The sequence below is a fragment of the Amblyraja radiata genome, chromosome 1 (assembly GCF_010909765.2).
Source record: "Amblyraja radiata isolate CabotCenter1 chromosome 1, sAmbRad1.1.pri, whole genome shotgun sequence".
In the NCBI taxonomy this organism is placed as follows: domain Eukaryota; kingdom Metazoa; phylum Chordata; class Chondrichthyes; order Rajiformes; family Rajidae; genus Amblyraja; species Amblyraja radiata.
In genome coordinates this window covers 156,858,293-156,880,494 of record NC_045956.1, presented here as the reverse complement: position 1 = coordinate 156,880,494, position 22,202 = coordinate 156,858,293, and the positions used below count along the sequence as shown (strand labels likewise).

The 22,202-nt window shown below is 45.1% G+C and overlaps 1 protein-coding gene across 4 annotated transcripts in view; it reads left to right on the top strand.

Moving 5' to 3' along the window:
- The window catches only part of dcc (DCC netrin 1 receptor), a 1,158,836-nt gene that overhangs the window by 1,113,928 nt on the left and 22,706 nt on the right, over positions 1-22,202 (top strand). For 2 of the 4 annotated variants that reach the window (XM_033033449.1, XM_033033441.1), the window contains exons 25-28: positions 4,461-4,577; positions 17,033-17,182; positions 17,885-17,968; positions 18,955-19,173. In XM_033033449.1, coding sequence (XP_032889340.1) covers positions 4,461-4,577; positions 17,033-17,182; positions 17,885-17,968; positions 18,955-19,173 — 570 coding nt within the window. The remainder of the gene's footprint in view (positions 1-4,460; positions 4,578-17,032; positions 17,183-17,884; positions 17,969-18,954; positions 19,174-22,202) is intronic. The other 2 variants (XM_033033465.1, XM_033033455.1) reach the window with 1 other exon arrangement.

Here is a 22,202-nt window from a genome sequence, read left to right as displayed (position 1 = left end):
CAATAGGTGCAGAAGTGGGCCATACATAAAGGGGAAAAGCATAACTAGAGAGAAAGTGGGACCTCTCTGGAATCAAAACAGTCACCTCTGCGTGGAGCCATAGGAGATGGGCAAGGTCCTCAATGAGTATTTCTCCTCTGCATTCCTCCGAGGAGAAAAACAGTAGGACAGAGGAACTTGGGGCAGTCAATGGAAGTGTCTTGAGAGCAGTCAGTGTTACCGTTGAAGAAGTACTGAAGGTACTATCATGTATGAAGGTGGACAACTCTCTAGGGCCTGATCAGATATATCCCAGGACATTGTGGGAAACCAGAATTACAGGAGAGGTGCCGGAAGACTGGAGGGTGGCAAATGTTGTGCCTCTTTTCAAGAAGGGCTGCAGGAAAACTGCTGGAAACTATAGGCCGGTGTGCTTAACATCTGTAGTTGGAAAGTTACTGGAGAGTATTCTGAGGGATAGGTTATACAGGCGTTTGGACGGGCAATGGGCTGATTATGGATAGTCAGCATGGTTTTGTATGTGGGAGGTCATGTCTCACAAATCTGATTGATTTTTTTTAAGATGTGACCAAAACGGTCGATGAGGGCAGAGCTGTAGAAGTTGGATACATGGATTCCAGTAAGGCGTTTGACAAAGTTCCGCATGGTATGCTGCTCTGTAAGGTTAGATCGCATGGGATCCAAGGAGAGATAGCTGACTAACGAGCAAATTGGCTCCATGGAAGGAAGCAGAGGGTGATGGTGAAAGGTTGCTTCTCGGACTGAAGGCCTGTGACTAGAGGTGTGCCTCAGGGTTCGGTGCTGGGCCCATTATTGTTTGTCATCTACATCATTAATTTGGATGAGAACATACAGGGCAAGATTAGCAAGATTGCTGATTAGATAGATAGCCTTTTATTGTCATTCAGACCGAAGTCTGAACGAAATTGAAGCAGTCATCCATACAATACAATACAATAAAAAACAACAATAAACACATATTAACATCCACCACAGTGAGTCCACCCAAAATCTCCTCACTGTGATGGAGGCAAAAGTCTTAGGTCTCCAGTCTCTTCCCTCCTCTTCTCCTTCTGCGCTGAGGCGATACCCCCCGGGCTATGTTACGACTGTCCCGCGGCTCAAACACCGCGGCCCGGGGTGGTCGAAGCTGCCGCTCACCAGTCCTGCTGACGCAGCCGCTGGCCCGCGGCCGAACCCCGGACTCAGGTCACCGCCGCCAGACCACCGTGCAAGCCACCGGAGCATCGTTCCAGCCCCGAGCCGGATCGCCCTCACGTGAGTGCCGTTACCGTCTCAGCCTCGGGCTGGGCCGCCCCGACCGGGCACCGCTCCTCCCTCGGGCTGGGCCGCCCCGACTGGGCACCGCTCCTCCCTCGGGCTGGGCCGCCCCGACCGGGCACCGCTCCTCCCTCGGGCTGGGCCGCCCCGACTGGGCACCGCTCCTCCCTCGGGCTGGGCCGCACCGACCGGGCACCGCTCCTCCCTCGGGCTGGGCCGCCCCGACCAGGCGCCGCTCCTCCCTCGCGCTGGGAACGCCGTACCTCCCCGAGCTCTGCCACTCCGACGGGAGCACCGTTCCTTCCTCGGGCCGGCCGCCCTCACGGTAGCGTCACAGCCCCTCACGGAAGCCCTGTTCCAGCCCCGAGCCGGGCCGTCCTCACGGGAGCGAGCTCAGTGCGAGTCCTGGCGGGCTCTGCCTCCTGAGCCTCGAGGTCGCCAGCTCCGCCATTAGGCCTCAGCGCAGACGGAGGCAGAGAAGGGGAATACGACATAAAAGTCGCATTCCCCCGCAGGGAGAGACAGCAAGCCCCGTTTCAACCCCCCCCCCCCCAAACAGAAACTAAAAACCAAAACTAGACTAACCAAAACGAAAATAAACAACCCAAAAAACACAAAACAAACAGGACTGCCGGAGAGCCGCTGCAGCCAGAGCCGCGCCGCCACTAGGACCTGATACAAAAGTGGGTGGTTTTGCAGATAGTGAAGATGGTTGTGAAAGATTGCAGCAGGATCTGCATTGATTGGCTTTGTAGGCTGAGGAATGGTTTGTGGAATTTAATACAGAGAAGTGTGAGGTGTTGCATTTTGGGACGTCTAACAAGGGCGGATCCTACACAGTGAATGGTAGGCCTCTGGGTAGTGTTGTAGAGCAGAGGGAACTTGAATACAGGTGCATGGTTCCTTCAAGGTCGAGTCGCAGGTAGACAAGTCTGTCAAAAAGGCTTTTGGCACATTGGCCTTCATCAGTCAGAGTATTGAACATAGAAGTTGTGAGGTCATGTTGCAGTTGTACAACATGTTGGTGAGACCACATTCAGAATATTGTGTTCAGTTCCGGGCACCATGTTATAGGAAAGATATTGTCAAGCTTGAAAGGGTTCAAAGAAGAATTATGAGGATGTTGCCAGGCCTAGAGGGTGTGAGCTATAGGCAGAGGTTATGTAGGCTGGGTGCACAGGAGGATGAGGGGTAATGTTATAGAGGACCTGAAGACATAGGTTCAAGATGAAGGAGAAAAGATTTAATAGGAATCTGAGGGGTAACTTTTTCACACAAAGTGTGGTGGGTGCATGGAACAAGCTGCCAGATGAGGTAGTTGAGGCTGAGACTATCCCAAATTTTAAGAAACAGTTGGACAAGTACATGGATAGTACAGGTTTGGAGGGATATGGACCAAGCGCAGACAGGTGGGACTAGTGTAGCTGGGACATGTTGGCCGGTGTGGGCAAGTTGGGCTGAAGGGCCTGTTTCCACACTGTATCAGTCTATGACTCTATGACCAAGTCCATACCGAACATCAACTACTCATTTCCAATATTCTGACACTAACACTTCACTTAAAATTGTACTAAATTGAATATATAGGGTAAAGGAAAAGATAGGGTAATCACAAAGAATCTTCTGCCCAGATTACAGGAGTCAACTAGCAGAGGACATAGGTTTAAGGGTGAGGGGAAAGATATGGTAAGAAACTGGGAGGCAACATTTTCACACAAAGGGTGATGGGTATATGGAACAAACTGCCAGAGGAGGTGGTTGAGGCAGGTCAATCTCAACATTTAAAATACATTTGGACAGGTACATACATAGATAGGAAAGTTTTAGGATATGGACAGAACAAAAGTAGGTGGGACTGTTGGAGATGGGTCCACTTGGTCGGTGTGGGAAAGTCAGGCCGAGGGGCCAGTTTTCATGCAGTATGATCCTATGACTCTCCCATTAAATAACACAAACACTTAAAATGTCCTCACGTTCTGATCAACTACCTCCAAGTTCTGCCGTTAATCAACAAACTAATGAAGTGAGGGCAAGTTAGAGCCCTTCAAAAAAGTCATTTGCCAGGATAGAGTGGAGCAAGATGATGAAGTATTTTGGTCCTTTCCCATTTTCAGTGTTGTGCTGGAATAACCTTGCTGGATTACTGGTATTTAGCAATGTTGTGTAATATTCCACTGAACTTGTTTATGTTTAGATTTATTAATGTCACATGTACTGGTGCGTAGTGAAAAGCTTTGTTTTGTGTGCTATCCAAAAGTGAGCAAGGTAGAAATAGCAAGATTACTTCTACCTGAACAGAACAGGTTTATTATTCTCACGAGGTATAGTGAAAATATTAGGTTTTCAAGCTATCCAATTAGATCAATTTATGCAAGTTAAATTCAAGTAGAACAAAGGGGAAGATACAGAGAGCAGAATACATGTAGTTCTCAGCCTTGTCACCAGTTCCTGAGACAAATGTCTGCAATAGGGTAGAGGTGAATCGACACATTGTTGTTAATATTAATATAAAGGAACTCGAAGCTCTCAACCATTTCCACTTCAGAACCATTGATGCTGATTAAGGCATGTACTCCCTCTGAGCTCAATAATTAGCTCCTTTGTCTTGTTGACATTGAAGAAAATGTTCTTGTCCTGACTCCAGATGACTAAGTTCTCTACCTCCTTCCTGTATTCCATCACGTCATCGTTCTGCACATTGGTGGGGTAGAGGGATGGCCTGAGGTTTGATAACAGAGGAATGCAGAAGTTGCGGCTTACGCATGGACACAGATACTGAAATGCACATGCATACACATGTCTACACATACAACACACTGAAGTTGTATCTGTGTGTGTACACGCACACGCGCACACATACACATGCACGCTTTGGTCTCACACCTCCTTACCAATGGACCAAGAGCTCACTCTATCAAACCCATGCGTTTACTGGAATGAAGTGTCATCCCACTACAAATTAAATCAATTAAAACCATTTTCCACTTTCATGACTAGCAAATCATCCTAATTCCTTGGAACTGACTGAAGAAGAAGAAATGTTGAGGTTAAAGTATAGAACAGGTCACAGTAAAGAACAGCAAATCCATGCAAATATTAATAAATATAGCATTTTATCTTGGATGATTTGTTACAAGCCCAGATGTAATGGTAGCATTTTCCAATTACTTTGTCCAAAGGTCATGATCCTGATGAAGCTGGAAGCAGTATGTCTACATTGGAACGTTCTCTAGCGGCTCGAAGAGGAACCCGACCTAAGCTGATGATTCCCATGGATTCACAGCCCAACAATCCACGTAAGGAATTTTGTGGGCTATGAGTCACGACTCTGATTACATACTACATAACTACAATATTCTGTGACTATACCATGACTATAATATTCTGGATTGAAAAAGGCCATCCTTTGCTGATTGTCATTTGTTACTCATTTTGGGGGTACGGTTGTCATTGGAAAAGGGCAGCTTTTCATCCCTAACTTTCCTTGAGAAGGAGATGGTGAGCTTTTGATGAAAAATAAATCCATGATGTTTTCCAGGAGGAAGTTCCAAGATTTTGCTCCAACAGTGATGAATGCAAATTAAAATACTTTGTTGCTTAGAAGATAATTTTAAAGCAGTTACAAACTTCCTGCTGCCCATGACATCTCAGGAGATAGAAGTCACAGGTTTGGGAATTTCTACCAAAGAACCCATTGTAAAATAACTCAAAGCAATTAGTACATGCCATAACATTGCAAACACTGCTGCAGAGGCGGACAGAGTAAATGATTCATTTGTCATTCAGATATAAATTAAGCAGCTGTTTAATTAGGGGTAGCATGTAGTTGCTTGAGCATTATGGGAGTTACATACATTTAGGCAAGTGGAGATTATCCCATCAATCTCCTAGGCTGAGCATTGTGTTTTGAAGAGGTCTAAACTAAACTGAACTAAAGTCAATCATTCTCTACTTCTCTTGTAATCATAGTATCATGTGGCAGATACATTTCCAGTTAATGCTGGTCCCTTGCAGGGAAACCACGATACAGGACTGAGTGATTTAGGGGAATCAAGGGTAATGGGGTGAGTGCAGGAAAATTGCTCAGAGATGAAAGATTCAGCATGACGTTCTTGAATGCAAGCATGAGGAGCTGAATGGCCTAGTCTTGCTTCTATTTTATTTTCTTACATTTTCAACAGAGAGCATTGGACTCTAACATGCTTGAAATGGCCATTAACGGACACTTCTGTGGCATGAATGCTGCAAGTGCCACCATTATTCCTGCAAGCTCTCCACCTCTTCCTGCGTATCTGAAAAGTGAGTGGAGCTGAACACTGCACTCATCAGTGAATATCCCCACTTCTGACCCTCTAATGGTGGGAAGTTCTTGATGAAGCAGTTGAAATTGATTGGGTCAAGAACAAATCCCTGAGGAACTACTGCAGCAATGTCCTTGAGGTGGTCTTCAGTTAGTAGAATGCTTTCCCATTGACTCCCATCCATTTCTAGTTGACTGATACTCCTCAGCACCATACCCGGTTGATTGCTGCCTTAATATTACAAATAGTAGCTTTTATTTTAACTCTGAAGTACCCTTTATCTGTATGCTGTGGACAGCATGATTGTAATCATGTATAATCTTTTCTTTGACTGGGTAGAACGCCGCAAAAGATTTTAACTGTACCTTGGTACATCTCACAACAATAAACTAAAGTAAATAAACTAAACTAAATTAATTACTAATGTTAATCAAGGTAAATCTCTGAGCAAAGTGAACAAAGGCAGGTTCTACTTGGACCACACTGTTGTTAAAAGTTTTCACTGCTTTGTTCATGATTGGGCCATTGTTAGAATTTGATATTTGCTTTTTATGGAAGAGGACGTGTCTGGTAAATACTTGATTACGTCAGATAAATACGCGTTTTGCTGTTACAATGGATATCGCTGTGCCAGAAGTGGGCTCAAGAATGTATTAACGGCACATGGAAGGAATCCAATGGACTGATAGCTGCCTCCATAATGCTGATGAAAAGGAAGCTGAAATGGTCCACCTGGCCACCTCTTCTGACTGAAAATAGTTTTGTCATTTTCATTCATGTTCTAGGCTCCACTATTATTGAGGGTGAGGTCGTTCATTCCTTAACCTGTTCACTGCCCAGTTTTTTTTTCATGATTGGCCATGACCCGACTATACGCGGGGGTGGCACTGAACAGGTTAATTATCATCATTGGGGACATGAAGTGTGGGTCTGAGAGAGCTGAGGTGTTTGTTTCAGATCTCTTAGTCCTTCCGACAGCATACTGCTTCTGCTGTTTTGCATGCACATAGAGTATGCCTGCCTTTCTCATTAACGGACTCAGTTGGGGTCATGTCCTCCCGAGTTGAAGATGTAGAATCATAAAACAGAGTTCTAATTCAGAGCTCTAGTCATTGAATTATTCCATCAGTCAGTGGACCACTTTAGAGTCGATGAAAGATGCACTCTCTCAACTAAATTGGACAAAATGATAGGCAAATGAAAACCGCAAAACAGTGTGAAATCTAAATTAGAGAATATATAGAAACATTTTGTATTCATCTTTCGCTGTTATTTGATCTATCAAAACATCAGCAAAGCGCTAAAGCAATTGTAAAGATGAATTTTTCATGGCATTTGCAGCTTAACAAGTTGCATTACAACATTGTCAATTTTGTCTAAAGTTTAAATCATCTTATATTTTGAAACAATTGCTTTTTCTATCCCTTCACTTTGGGTTAAATTATGTTATATGTTCAGCCACAGCCCCCATGAAAAACAGATGATGATTAGATTATTTGGATGTGTAGTGTAGGAAAGGGGGATATTATTTTTGGTTATAGTATTCTTTTTAGACAAGGTTAAGATGCAGTGTTGGGACAGATTATAGGATATTTTATCTTAGACGTGACTAAATTCCAGGAATAATTATGTGGCCTGGGTGTCAAACTTAGTTTGATCGTGCATTTGTGAAGTGTCTTCGAGCATTTTGCTGTTATAAAGCTACATATATATGTTAAACACAAAATGCTGGAGCAACTCAGTGGGACAGGCAGCATCTCTGGAGAGATGGAATGAGTCTTACGTTTCAAGTTGAGATCCTTCTTCAGACTCGACCCAATATGTCACCAATTCCTTCTCTCCAAAAATGTTGCCTGTCCCGCTGATTTGCTCCAGCATTTTGTGTCTATCTTCGATTTAAACCAGCATCTGTAGTTCCTTCCTACACATGTCATTTGTCTTCAACTATCTATCTTCACAACATTGTTCCAAAAGAGAGTGAGCAAGTTTGGTTGTATCTACTGTAAATCTAGCTTGGACACCGTAGTAAACTAAACTAAATTATGATAGAGTGATTATAAATATAGTCTTGACCCAAAACGTCACTTAACCATATTCTCCAGAGATGCTGCCTTAGCTGCTGAGTTGCTTCTGCACTTTGTGTGATTTTGTATAAATCATGGAGATTGAATTGACAGACATATTTCCTCCATTCCCTGCATTTCTAGCAAACCTATTCTGCTTAGTTTGGGAGAAATTGCTGTACCTTTTTTCATTTGTTATATCAATTTTGTCTTAAATAGATCACTTTCTCAATAAGTTGATGCCATTAAACGTACCTAAAGGGCCAGTCCCACTGTACGAGTTCATTCAAGAGTTCTCCCGAGTTTGCCCTGATTCGAACTCGGGGATTTACGGTAATGGCCGCTCGTCGGTACTCGCGGCTCTTGTGGACATTTTTCAACATGTTGAAAAATCTTCACGAGTCTTCCCGAGCTTACCGCGTTTCCCGAGTACCTGCCGTTAGCGTTACGAGCCGCTAAGAGACGTCCCGAGCTCCGATGTACCCGCTACGTACATTCTACTTGTTTACCACGAGTTTGATTTTTTTTTTAAACTCGGGAGAGCTCTTGAATGAGCTCGTACAGTGGGACAGCCCCATTAGTGTGTTTGCTGAGAGCCCTAATTAGCCAAGATAAATGCCTGTCATGCCACGGATTGATTCACAAATGCAGAATTGCCAATAGAAACAATGTTGTTATGATTGGTCGGTGTGAAAGAGGTTATCACTTGTTACCCGCAACCTGTCTCTACTTGATCAAACGTGTTGCAAATATATCATCGTCTGAAGAAGGGATCCGACCCAAAATGTCACTTATCCTTTTTCTCCAGAGATGCTGTCAGACCTGCAGAGTTACTCCAGCCCTTTATGTCTATCCACAACATCATCAATACGTGGGTACACAAAAATGCTGGAGAAACTCAGCGGGTGCAGCAGCATCCATGGAGCGAAGGAAATAGGCAACGTTTCGGGCTGAAACCCTTCTTCAGACCTATCATCAATACGGGTTTTGGCAAATGGAAAAGTATAGACTGAATAAACAGTAAAACCATAGAAAGATCAAGCAAATACAATTAATTGAGTAAGAAGCTGTCATTAACTAATTTGCAATGAACATTTTGCAAATATTACATTCTAAAAAAGTTGAAATCAATACTTTCCCAGGCTGAATGATTATAAAGGACTCAGTTTTCAACTAAAATCATGAGTCAGTTAAAGACAAACAGCTGAATGGATGAAATTGCTAACATAATCTTGACTACCTGAGCACTTTGCATTTGTATTTGCTAGAAGGATACGGAGGACAGTGAGAACAACGTGGGGAATATTAATATGCTAGAATAGTTTGCGATTAAGAAGGAGGTGGTATTGGGGCTCTTGAAGAGCATTAAGGTGGATACATCCCCTGAGCGTGATGGGATGTTTTTGCAGATTATTGAGGGAGGCAAGAGTGGAGACTGCAGGGCCTTTGACAAAGATCTTTACAACTTCTCTACTTTTTCCTTTGTTTAAGAAGGGAACTAGTGATAATCCAGGAAATTGAAGACTGGTAAACCTCACGACAGTGGTAGGGAACATATTGGAGAGGATACTTCAGGATAGAATTTACTCCTTTTTGGAAGAGAATGGGTAAATAATGTACTATCAGCGTGGCTTTCCACACAGTAGATCATATCCTATTAACTTAATCAAATTTTTTGAGGAGGCGTCGAAGATGATCGATGAGGATAGGGTGGATATTGTCGACATGGATTTTAATAAAGCATTTGATTATGTCCCCCATGGTAAGGCAGTTTTACATTAAGATGCAAGAGCTTAACAATGACTTGGTTGTTTGCATTCACAACTGGCTTACTAATAGAAGACAGAGAGTTATGGTGAAGGGGTGTATTCTGGCTGGAAGTCCGTGACCCGTTGAGATCCGCAGGGAACTGTGTCTGGATGGCATGACCAGGAGTGGTGGTAAAGGCAGATATAATAGTGGCATTTAAGAGGCGTTTAGATATGTACATGGATATGGAGGAATATGGACCATGGGCAGAGGAGATTACTTAAAAGTGGCATCATGTTCGGCAGGAACATTGTGGGCTGAAGGACCTGTTCGTGTTCTACACTGTTCTAGGTTTTATGACTATTAAGCTCAGTGTATATAGTAGTGAATGTATGAATCATTGTAGTCTCAACAATTACATTATACATTACTTTACATTACTTTACATTATAGTGTGGCGGCACCTGGAGGTGAGCCACGCGCAGTGCGAGCCCTCGGCTCCGGAGGGAGGAGTCAAGTGCTTTGGCGACGGGAGGTGCAGTTCACGGGGCTCCCCTGGGAGTATATAACATCGGGCAACGCCCATGCCCATTGAAGCAGTAGGGAGCTGTATCGAGATAACTATTAAAGAGAAATTGGCTACACAAACTTTGCGTCCCGTTTCTTACCTGGCTGGACATCTTCGAGTCCCGCCCCATTGGTGACCCCGACGTGATTCATGGATTGGCCCACCCGTCTATCCGGGCGACGGTGGTGATGGTTGCCGCGAGGTTCATGTGGCACGGGTTGCGAAAGCAGGTCGGTTGCTGGGCCCGGGCGTGCATTCCGTGCCAAACATCAAAGGTGCAGCGGCACGTTCGGGAGCCAGTTCAGGAGTTTGCAGTGCCTCGCCGGCACTATGACCACGTGCACGTGGATATCGTGGGGCCACTGCCTCCGTCCCCGGATGTCTCGCACCTGCTGACGGTGGTGGACCATTTTATACGGTGGCCGGAGGCCATCCCGCTCATCGACACTTCTGCCCAGTTGTGTGCTCGCGCCCTTGTGGCCTATAGGATTGCCCGTTTCCTGGTGCAGCTGGACATCTCATCCAACCGGGGTGCCCAGTTCACGTCCGAATTGTGGTCCGCAATGGCCCGCCTGTTGGGGACACAGCTCCACCATTTGACAGCATATCATCCCCAGTCGAATGGGTTGGTGGAGCATTTCCTCTGCCATCTTAAGGACGCCTTGAAGATTCGCCTCAAGGGTCCTGAATGGATGGACGAGTTGCCGTGGGTCCTACTAGGAATTCGGACCACCCTGAAGGAGGATTCATCATCGTCCTCAGCAGAATTGGTTTACGGCGTTCCGCTCACCGTTCCCGAGGAATTTATCCCGGCCACTGATGGGTCCCGGGAGCCGCCGTCATCTGTGTTGGTGTGCTTGCGGGAGAGGGTCGGTGCCCTGTCTCCTGTCCCGAGGTCTCGTCATGGGGTGGCTCCATTCCATGTACTACCGGCGCTCACGGACAGTCCTTACGCCTTTCTGCGCCGCAACGCCCACAGATCGCCCTTGCAGCGCCCATAGGGTCCCTTTCGGGTGCTGCAGCGCGAGCCCACGACATTTGTTTTGGACCTGGGGGGCGGGCAAGAAACTGTGTCGCTGTCTGGGTTGAAGTCGACCCATTTGAACCTGAGCGAGCCAGTACAGTTGGCCAACCTCGCCGTCAGGGGCGTCCGCCGTCCCGGGTCCCCCCGAATTCATCCAAACCGGGTGTGTCCCCTGTGCGTGGGGACGTATGTACGAGATCTTGCCGCTTCGTTCAGCGTCCCATCCGTTTTGATGCCTCTGATTCTGGGGGGTCATGTGGCGGCACCTGGTGGTGAGCCACGCGCAGTGTGAACCCTTGGCTATTAAGGGAGGAATCAAGTGTCTCGGCGAAGGGAGGTACAGGTCACGGGGCTCCCCTGGGAGCATATAAAGTCGGGCAATGCCCGTGCCCATTGAAGGAGTAGGGAGCTGTATTGAAAGAAATTGGTTACACAAACTTTGTGTCCCATTTCGTTCCTGGCTGGACATCTTCGAGTCCCGCCACAATAGACAGAAAAAGCTGGAGTAAATCAGTGGGTCCGACACCTTCTGAAGAAGGGTCTCGACCCGAAACCTCACCTATTCCTTTTCTCCAGGGATACTGTCTGACCTGCTGAGTCACTCCAGCTTTTTCTGTCTATCTTTGGTTTAAACCAGCATCTGCAGTTCCTTCTGACATGTACTGCTTATGTTATAGAAACATAGAAACATAGAAAATAGGTGCAGGAGTAGGCCATTCGGCCCTTCGAGCCTGCACCGCCATTCAATATGATCATGGCTGATCATCCAACTCTGTATCCTGTACCTGCTTTCTCTCCATACCCCCTGATCCCTTTAGCCACAAGGGCCACATCTAACTCCCTCTTAAATATAGCCAATGAACTGGCCTCAACTACATTATGTGGCAGAGAATTCCAGAGATTCACCACTCTCTGTGTGAAAAATGTTTTTCTCATCTCAGTCCTAAAAGATTTCCCCCTTATCCTTAAACTGTGACCCCTTGTTCTGGATTGATTATGATTGATATGCAAAGTTAAAGATGGATGATATTGACCATTTGGCTATTTGCAATTAATAAGATTCTTTTTTTCAGTTCAGTCACTTACACTTCTAAAGACTGGATATTTACTACTTGGTTACCAACACTCTTTCTAGTTTACTAACAATAGTTGGTTGATCTATTGTTAGTTTTACTAACAATAGTTGGTTGATCCTTGGTCAACAGGGTGCATTGGACATCTTAATCTGTGCAAGAGCTAAAAGTTTTATTATGACTAATGACTCTCTCTAAGCCAATGCATCCTCATTTGCGCATGTAAAATATTACCAAAGTATAATGCGAACAAGAATAATATGGAAAGTATTACAAATGCAGTTTCATCAGCACCAAAACAATCCTTTGCAGAAGCTCCATGGGCTAAATCCTAATGAGGGATTGCACCTGAAATATTATCATTCTTTGTTAGTCATAGTGTGATACAGTGTGGAAACAGGCCCTTCGGCCCAACTTGTCCACACCAGCCAACAATGTGCCAGCAACAGTAGTCCCACTTGCCTGTGCTTGGTCCATATCCCTCCAAAGCTGTCCTATCCATGTACTTGTCTAACTGTTTCTTAAACGATAGGGTAGTCCTAGCCTCAACTACCTCTTAACTGCAGGCAGGCTTGTCATATATATTTCTAATATTTGGTGTTTGTGTTTTGACACAATTATTGGATTGACCGAGTGCAGCCAACACACTCATGAAGCAGGAGGTACAAGGCATAGTGGAGATGGATACAGTTGCAAGGGTCAAGAGTAGGATATGGGTTGTTTTCCTTCATTCACTTTGACTTGGTGTGTTTCTGGGACTATCTATGAGAATGCAAGTTGAAGATGAAGGTGCAGTTTGTTGGCTGCTCGTGTTACAGAATATTTCCGTACTGAGGGCTGCAACTTTTTGCTGCTAATCTGACAGTGCAGGTCGCATTGTGTTCCTTCTGCTTATCTGCCCAGATTTTGTCTTCTCACAATTTCTGTGGTTCTTCCTATAGATAATTCAGAAAATAGGATTATGGTAAGATGTAGAAGATAGATGGAATCCAAAGCTGAATAATATTTAATTTGGAGGGTGGTTGGAATCTCAATTCCTCTGCTTGAGTAGGGGATGGAGGTAGAGGCGGAAACTCTCTCAAAACTTTAAGAAACTCTTGAATGAAACTTGAATTGGCAAGGCATAGAAGGATATGCACCATCTTCTGATGAATGGCATTTGAATGAATGGGTACTTCATGACGACCTGACATGAGGAGGGAGGGGGCAAAGGGACTATTTCTGAGGGTGACACTTTTTCATAATCACTTTTCTGCCAAAACTAACATAGTGAATAAGTAATCTTTACATATTTTCACACCAGAATATTTTAATAGAAAATCATCTAATCTGTCCACAATATTGTCACAGCAGGCCACTTTTTGCAATTTACAGTATATTTCGATTTCATCAATTTAGTCAAATTGTAGTTATTAGGTTGTGTTATTTGTAGGGGGGGGGTTTAGTGGAGGGAGGTTGGGAGAGGGGATGGAGGGGAGGAGGGGGAGAGAGAGAGGGAGGGAGAGTGGGGGAGAGGAGGGGGGAGTGGGGAGGGGGAAGAGAGGGGGTGCTGAGTGAGGGGGAGAGAGAGGGGGTACTGAGAGGGGGGTAGAGAGAGGGGGTGTTGAGAGGTGGTGAGGTGAAGGGAGGGGGGAGAGGTGGGGAGCAGGGAGGGGGAAGGGTGGAGGGAAGGGGGTAGGGGGGTGTGGAGGGGAGGGGGGTTTTAGGGGAGGAAGGGTGGGGGAGGGGAGGAGGGGGAGAAAAAGAGGGGGGGAGAGAGAGGGGGGGAGGGAGAGAGAGGGGGGAGATAGAGTGGGGGGGGAGAGAGAGGGGGGGGAGAGGGAGGGGGGGGGGAGGGGTGGGGAGAGAGAGGAGGGGAGAGAGAGAGAGTGCCTTTTTACTTCAACCCAAACCCCCCAAACAACCATTTGCAGGCAGTGCCTTTTTATTTCAAACCAACCATATTTTCATTTTCAAACCACATTAAGGGCACACACAGTTGAGTAGACATGCATTCAGTGTTATTCAGAGCTCAGAGAGACATGACCTCCATCTTGCAGAGACTGGGTGAGGCACACCACTTCCTGGTTTTATAGTCCCTCCCCCTCCCTCCAGCAGGGGCAGCAGAGAGAATGGTGAATTTTTAAAAAACATTAATATATCTCTGAATTTTCATCGATGGGAAAAATACTCTGGTCCAAGAAGGCAGAAGTGGGCTCTGAGCGAGGTGGGCGAAAATGACGGCCGTAGGTGGCGGCGTTCTCTCAGAAACCGCAGCACAATGGGCCAAAAGCGGTCAAGATCAGACTTTTAGTAATATAGATTTAACACAATTTGCTTAAGAAAACATCCTAATAGGCTGGAAACCTTAAGCACAAATTGAATGTCCATGATCATTAGCATTTGTTTAAAAAAACTCTCTGGAAGCTGCCCACAGATCTATACCTCCCTTTGAGTTAATAACCATTGCAGGCTTCCACTAATTGTGATTGCCTGTAAGGAGATTGTACAAATTGAGTTTTTTTTTCTTGAGACTGAACGGGTACCTTCTCAAAATATTTAAGGATTAATAAATACAAGCCTAGATTTTGTAGATACTTCTGAGGAATTAACTACATAACTGCTGACATTTCCCCGTATAACTGATAGTAGCATCAGGATTGTTGTGGGAAAGTGAAAGTACTGTAATTCACTGTTTCTCAAGACCGTACTCAGACATTGGATCTCTCATAGAGTCATAAGTTCTAGGAGCAGAATTAAGGGGCTGTCCCACTGTGGTGACCTAATCCGCGAGTTAAGAAGAGTGTCTTTGACCTTCAAGCTCGAGGGCACTCACCTGGAAAACCTCGAGCTGGATCGACCGTCCACGTTGAAACCGCGAGCTGGATCGACCGACCGCGCACACACACACAAACACATCGCAAAGGCGGGGGCCAGGGAAAGCGGGGAAGCACTGTCTGGAATTTAGACGCGCGATGAAGAGGAAGGTAAAAGACGGCTGCACAGTGTAGAGAGAGCGGGGGGGGGGAGAGAATGGGGAGAAATGGGGGTGAGAGAAGGGGGGGTGAGAAGGGGGGGTGAGAAGGGAGGAGAGAAGGGGTGAGAGAAGGGGGGATGGGAAGGGGGGAGAGAAGGGGGAGAGAAGGGGGGAGAGAAAGGGGGGGGGAGAGAAGGGGGGGAGCGTGGGGGGGGGGGGGGAGGGTAGATGGGGGGGGGAGAGAAGAGTGGGGGGGACGCTTTTAATAAGCCAGATAACATAATAAAGTTTAGCGGGCATTTCAGGATCAAGGTTTTCCTTGATCCTGAAAACTCCAATGAGCCAATCAAAATGCCCGGTCAGCGAAGGAGATTGCCTACGGCTGCCCTCGACTGCCTGTAACTAAATAGCGACCCCACTCCACTACGTGCTGAAAGATTTTCCGCGATCTAGCTGAGGCCATGAGTATTCGGGAACTTCCCTCGAGCATGAAGGAGAGTTCCAGTAACCTAGGATCTCCTAGGACCACGTGTCGACCATGCTGCGAGTTTGAGTCGAGGACAAAGTCTTCTGAACTCGCGGATTAGGTCGCCGCCGTGGGACAGCCCCTAAGGCCATTCCGCCCATCAAGTCTACTCTGCCATTCAATCATGGCAGACCTATCTTTCCCTCTCAACCCCATTCTCCTGCCTTTTCCTCATAACCTCTGGCACACTTACTAATCAAGAATCTGACAATCTCCACCTTAAAAATATCCATTCGCTTGGCCTCCACAGCCATCTGTGGCAGTGAATTCCACAGATTCACCACCCTCTGACTAAAGAAATTCCTCCTCATCTTTCTAAATGTACGTCCATTTATTCTGAGGCTATGGTCTCTGGTCCTAAACTCTCCCACTACAAGTGCAATGTTCTGGATATCCCCAGCTCTTATGTTGGGGAGTCACTTGAACAGTTTGTGCTAGGCTAGATGAAGTAAGACAAGGAAGAGATCCCTATAATTTGAATGGCAAGGATTGATAATGAGGGGTTGCAGCAACATTACATTAATTTAAATGTATTTTTTAAATGATTGTACATTTTGATTTTTTTTTAGGTTTACTTTTATATGCATTTCACTAATTACAATTTAAACTGAAACCCTTTCCCAATGTACAGTAGTTTTCCTGAGGTGTCCATGCCTTAGCACTATTCCTATTCAGGTGGAAGAACTGTGTTTTGATTTTCTGTTTTTGGATTGAATTCTGTTTTTAATTTGTGTCTCTGTGATGTCTTTTTTACTTGTTCTATTCCGATTATATATTTTTATTCCGATTACTATGTAAGGTGTCCTTGAGATGTCTGAAAGGCGCCCATTAAATAAAATTTATTATTATTATCATGGTGATTCTCAGACTATCGTTGACTGGCTTTATCTTGCACTAAACGTTATTCACTCATCATGGATCTATACACTGTAAATGGCTCAATTGTAATCATGTATTGTCTTTTCGCTGACTGGTTAGCATGCAACTAAAGCTTTTTACTGTACCTCAGTACACGTGACAATAGACTAAACTGAGCTGAACTGAACTGAAGTATTCTACTTATTTCTGTCTTGCTAAACTGGCATGGGTACCCCATCTCAATATAAAATGAATAAAAATATTAAAATTTCAGGAATGCAAAAGACTCATTGGATATTATGATGACATCCCACAATCAGCAAAGCTGTGGCTATGTCTTCTGAGCTACATAGAGTCTGGGAGATTTTGTTATTAGGTGACGGTTCTTCTTTTGAGTGCCCTCTGGAAAAAAATGACTGTGTTCCTTTGTTGATCAGAGTCAATATGAGACCTGAATTATTTCAACATGTAGCTGTATCATTGCAGTATAATGTGCAGCCAGACCCATATTAATGATTGTTAATCTATTTTGAAACGTGTTCTTGCCAACGTGTCCGGAGGGTTTATATGTCGGGAAATTCTACAGTTGATCATAATGTGACCCAGCAATAATGTGCACTTTTCTGTTTGTAGCCGTTGTCAGTGCGATTCCCGTTCCAACGCTAGAGAGTGCCCAATATCCTGGCATACTGCCGTCTCCGACCTGTGGGTATCCCCACCCACAATTTCCATTGCGTGCCATGCCGTTTACTACACTGGCTGTTGACCGAGGCTATGGACCAAGTAAGAATCTTTATTAACCGAGCATTATTGTAAGAGTTGCGCTAAAATCAAGATATCATCCTACATGTCCAGAAAATGAGTGTGATACATTGCGAGTCTTATGCCCCTGTCCCACTTAGGAAACCTGAACGGAAACCTCTGGAGACTTTGCGCCCCACCCAAGGTTTCCGTGCGGCTCCCGGAGGTTGCAGGTGGTTGCCGGAGGTTGCAGGTAGTGGAAGCAGGTAGGGAGACTGACAAAAACCTCTGGGAACCTCCGGGAACCGCACGGAAACCTTGGGTGGGGCGCAAAGTCCCCAGAGGTTTCCGTTCAGGTTTCCTAAGTGGGACAGGGGCATTACTTTATTTCCATGGGGATTGGGAACTTTTACCTACAATTCATCGCTGTAGGTTAAAAAATTGTAAAATGTTGAACTGGTTCTGGAATTCAGCAGAAATTTACAACTAAAGAGCACAGCTGCATCTGTTAGCTGGGGTAGATTAATCCTTATAATTTTACAATTTTATTTAATAATTGTCCTGAAAACCTTTTGTAATGTGTTGGTAAAGAACAAATCAGGACAAAAATATGTTCACGGCAGCATGTGCTGAATATTCACTCTACTGAACACTTTTGCTCAGTCCGCCTGAACCTACCTGATCTCCCGGTTGCTAAAAACTTTAATTCTCCTTCACATTCCCACACTGACCTTTCTGTCCTAGGTCTCCTCCATTGTCAGAGTGAGGCTAAACGCAAATTGGAGGAACAGCATCTCATATTTCGCTTGGGTAGCTTACAGCCCAGTGGTATGAATATTGACTTCTCCAACTTCAAATAACCCCTGCATTCCCTCTCTCTCTACCGCTCCTCCACCCAAGTTGCACCAGCTTCTTGTTTTCACCCAACAAACAGCTAACAATGGCATTTATCATTGGTTTCCTTTATCATCGTCACTTTTTTTGCATATCTTTCATATATGGTTCTTTATCTCTTTACATCATTGTCTATATCTCTTGTTTTCCTTATCCTTAGCTAGTCTGAAGAAGGGTCTCAACCCATTCCTTCTCTCCAGAGATGCTGCCTTTCCCACTGAGTTCTCCAGCTTTTTGTGTCTATATTCACTCTACTAGTTGTTTCAATTTGTACTTCACTCCCAAAATGTTGTGTTTATGTGACTCATTGTTTGGGTTCTCGGTATCATTTGCAAGCCTAGCACTTAATGTCTGTGACCTATTAATGATGGCAAGTCAACTCTTAAACCATCTTCAGAAAAAAGTATTCCCATATAGTCCGGTCTGAAGACAGGTCAAAATTCAAAACATTGGCTGTCCATTCCCGCCCCAAATGCTGCCTGACCGGCTGAAGTCTTCCAGCACTTCATTTTTTACACAAGATTCCAGCATCTGCAGTTTCTTGTGTTCCCACATCGCTGTCATGTTGAGATTTCCAAGATTTAGAACCAGAGATGATGAGAGAATGGCAATATATTTCCATAATGCACACATGTTGGAAAAAGCTCAGGAGGTCAGACAACATGAGTGGAAAGAGAACAGTTTAAGTTTCTCATCCTGGGCACTTCATCAGGATATTTGTCTTTCCACATATGCTGCCTGATCTGAGAGTTTCCAGCTTTTTCTGCAGTCTTGATAGACTAGACCTCTGATCCGGGAGTAGAAATTGTGTTTAAGAAATTTCTCTCTGTTGGCTGATGTCTTACTGTCGTTGTTTTAGATTTCTGTGACTCTGTGCTATTGACTCAATATAACATCATGTCCCCTTTGGTTTTTCAAAGCCATGAGTGAGGTTCAAACCACACACCTCCAGCAGCCTGCCATGTTGACCCAGACACAGCCCGAGCATCCATCAGGGGAGGAGGCCCCGAGCAGAACTATTCCCACGGCCTGCGTGCGGCCCACTCACCCTCTCCGCAGCTTCGCCAACCCCCTGCTACCTCCACCCATGACTGCACTGGAGCCCAAAGTTCCTTACACACCTCTTCTCTCTCAACCAGGTAAGCAGAAATCAGCCAATGTTTGTGAAGTAAAATGATTGAACAAAAACATCAGCAAACGAAATTAGACTAGACTAGACTAGACTAGACTAGACTAGACTAGACTAGACTAGACTAGACTAGACTAGACTAGACCAGACTGGACTAGACTAGATGACTAGACTAGAGCAGACTAGACCAGACCAGATGACCAGACCAGACCTGACCAGACCAGACCAGACCAGACCAGACCAGACCAGACCAGACTGGACCAGACTAGACCGGACCAGACCAGACCGACTAGACCAGACTAGACCAGACTAGACTGGACCAGACCAGAGCAGACCAGACCGGACTAGACTAGACTGGACCAGACTGGACTGGACTAGACTGGACTAGACTGGACCAGACCAGACTAGACCAGACTAGACCAGACTAGACTAGACTAGATCAGGCTAGACAAACGCTCATCATAGGCTAACCTACTCATTCCTTGAAAGTGGCATTAAATATGATGGTCAAGATGGCTTTCGGCACAAAGGCCACCAGCCAAATGATTGAGTATAGAAGTTGGGATGTCATGTTACAGTTGTACAAGACATTGGTGAAGCCACATTTGGAGTACCGTGTTCAGTTTTGATCACCCTGTTATAGGAAAGATGTTAAACTGGAAAGGGTGCAGAGAAGATTTACAAGGATTTTGCCAGGACTTGTGGGTCTGAGCTATAACCATATAACCATATAACCATATACCAATTACAGCACGGAAACAGGCCCTCGACCCTTCTAGTCCGTGCCGAACATGTATTCTCCCCTAGTCCCATATACCTGCGCTCAGACCATAACCCTCCATTCCTTTCCCGTCCATATAACTATCCAATGAGCAGGTTAGGAGCACAGGAGGATGAGGGGTAATCTTAGAGTGGTGTGTAAGATCACAGGGGGAATAGTTAGGGTAAGTGCAGTCTTTTACCCAGAGTAGGGGAATCAAGAACAAGAGGCAATTGGTTTAAGGTGATAGGAGAAAGATTTAATAGAAACCAGAGGAGCAACATCTTCACACAGAGGGTGGTGGATATATGGAATGAACTGCCAGTGAACGTAGTTGAGGCAGGTACTATCACAACTTTTAAGAAACATTTAGACAGTATATGGATAGGAAAAGTTTGGAAGGATATGGGCTAAACGCAGGCAGGTTGGACTCATGTAGATGGGACATGTTGGTCAGCGTAGGCATTTTGGACCTGTTTCCATGCTGTATAAGTCTATGACAAGAAGATCATGCTAATCAGTCCCTCCCTTCATTTCCTTGTTCGGTTACTATTGATATCTTTACTAAAGGATTTTTCATTCCTCCTGACCTAATATACCAGCTGACCTAATCATACTGTTTCTCTTTGGCCTTTGTATTGCTTTTTGTGTTGTGCTCTGAGGTAGAAGTTCTTGGATGCAGCTTAATTCATCACTCTTTGTCTCAGACAAGTAACACATAGATCTACGATAATCGAAAAGGAATATCTGTTTCGATGGAGTCTGTGTAATCAGTGCAAGTAATGGCCCAGTGCACCTCATCTGAATGCAGACTAAACACTCATTTATCTCCAGCTGTCACTTTGGGTTAGTTGGAAGAGCAGTTCGGTTTCCACTTGCCAGCGTAGTTATCAATTGATGATGGAGTAAAAATACTTTATCCTTCAAAAATTACCAAGAATGACCACGCACCCCTTCACCCGTGTAATTAATAAAATATTCTTCTGTCCAATTTCTCAATATAAGTTAAGTTTGTACTCATGATTTGGTGTCTCCCCTACAAGTGAGATGTGGGCTTGAGTTTTAACCCTCTTCTTCCCTCCCCCAAGTGGTAAGACATGGTTGAGATTTAAAACAATAAAAATCAATATCTTGCATCGGAATAGTTACATTCCTGGCTACCATGTTATTAACAGAAAAAATCCAGACCATCACATAGAAACATAGAAACATAGAAATTAGGTGCAGGAGTAGACCATTCGGCCCTTCGAGCCTGCACCGCCATTCAATATGATCATGGCTGATCATCCAACTCAGTATCCCGTACCTGCCTTCTCTCCATACCCTCTGATCCCCTTAGCCACAAGGGCCACATCTAACTCCCTCTTAAATATAGCCAATGAACTGGCCTCGACTACCCTCTGTGGCAGGGAGTTCCAGAGATTCACCACTCTCTGTGTGAAAAAAGTTCTTCTCATCTCGGTTTTAAAGGATTTCCCCCTTATCCTTAAGCTGTGACCCCTTGTCCTGGACTTCCCCAACATCGGGAGCAATCTTCCTGTATCTAGCCTGTCCAACCCCTTAAGAATTTTGTACGTTTCTATAAGATCCCCTGTCAATCTCCTAAATTCTAGAGAGTATAAACCAAGTCTATCCAGTCTTTCTTCATAAGACAGTCCTGACATCCCAGGAATCAGTCTGGTGAACCTTCTCTGCACTCCCTCTATGGCAATAATGTCCTTCCTCAGATTTGGAGACCAAAACTGTACGCAATACTCCAGATGTGGTCTCACCAAGACCCTGTACAACTGCAGTAGAACCTCCCTGCTCCTATACTCAAATCCTTTTGCTATGAAAGCTAACATACCATTCGCTTTCTTCACTGCCTGCTGCACCTGCATGCCCACTTTCAATGACTGGTGTACCATGACACCCAGGTCTCGCTGCATCTCCCCTTTTCCTAGTCGGCCACCATTTAGATAATAGTCTGCTTTCCTGTTTTTGCCACCAAAATGGATAACCTCACATTTATCCACATTATACTGCATCTGCCAAACATTTGCCCACTCACCCAGCCTATCCAAGTCACCTTGCAGTCTCCTAGCATCCTCCTCACAGCTAACACTGCCCCCCAGCTTAGTGTCATCCGCAAACTTGGAGATATTGCCTTCAATTCCCTCATCCAGATCATTAATATATATTGTAAATAGCTGGGGTCCCAGCACTGAGCCTTGCGGTACCCCACTAGTCACTGCCTGCCATTGTGAAAAGGACCCGTTTACTCCTACTCTTTGCTTCCT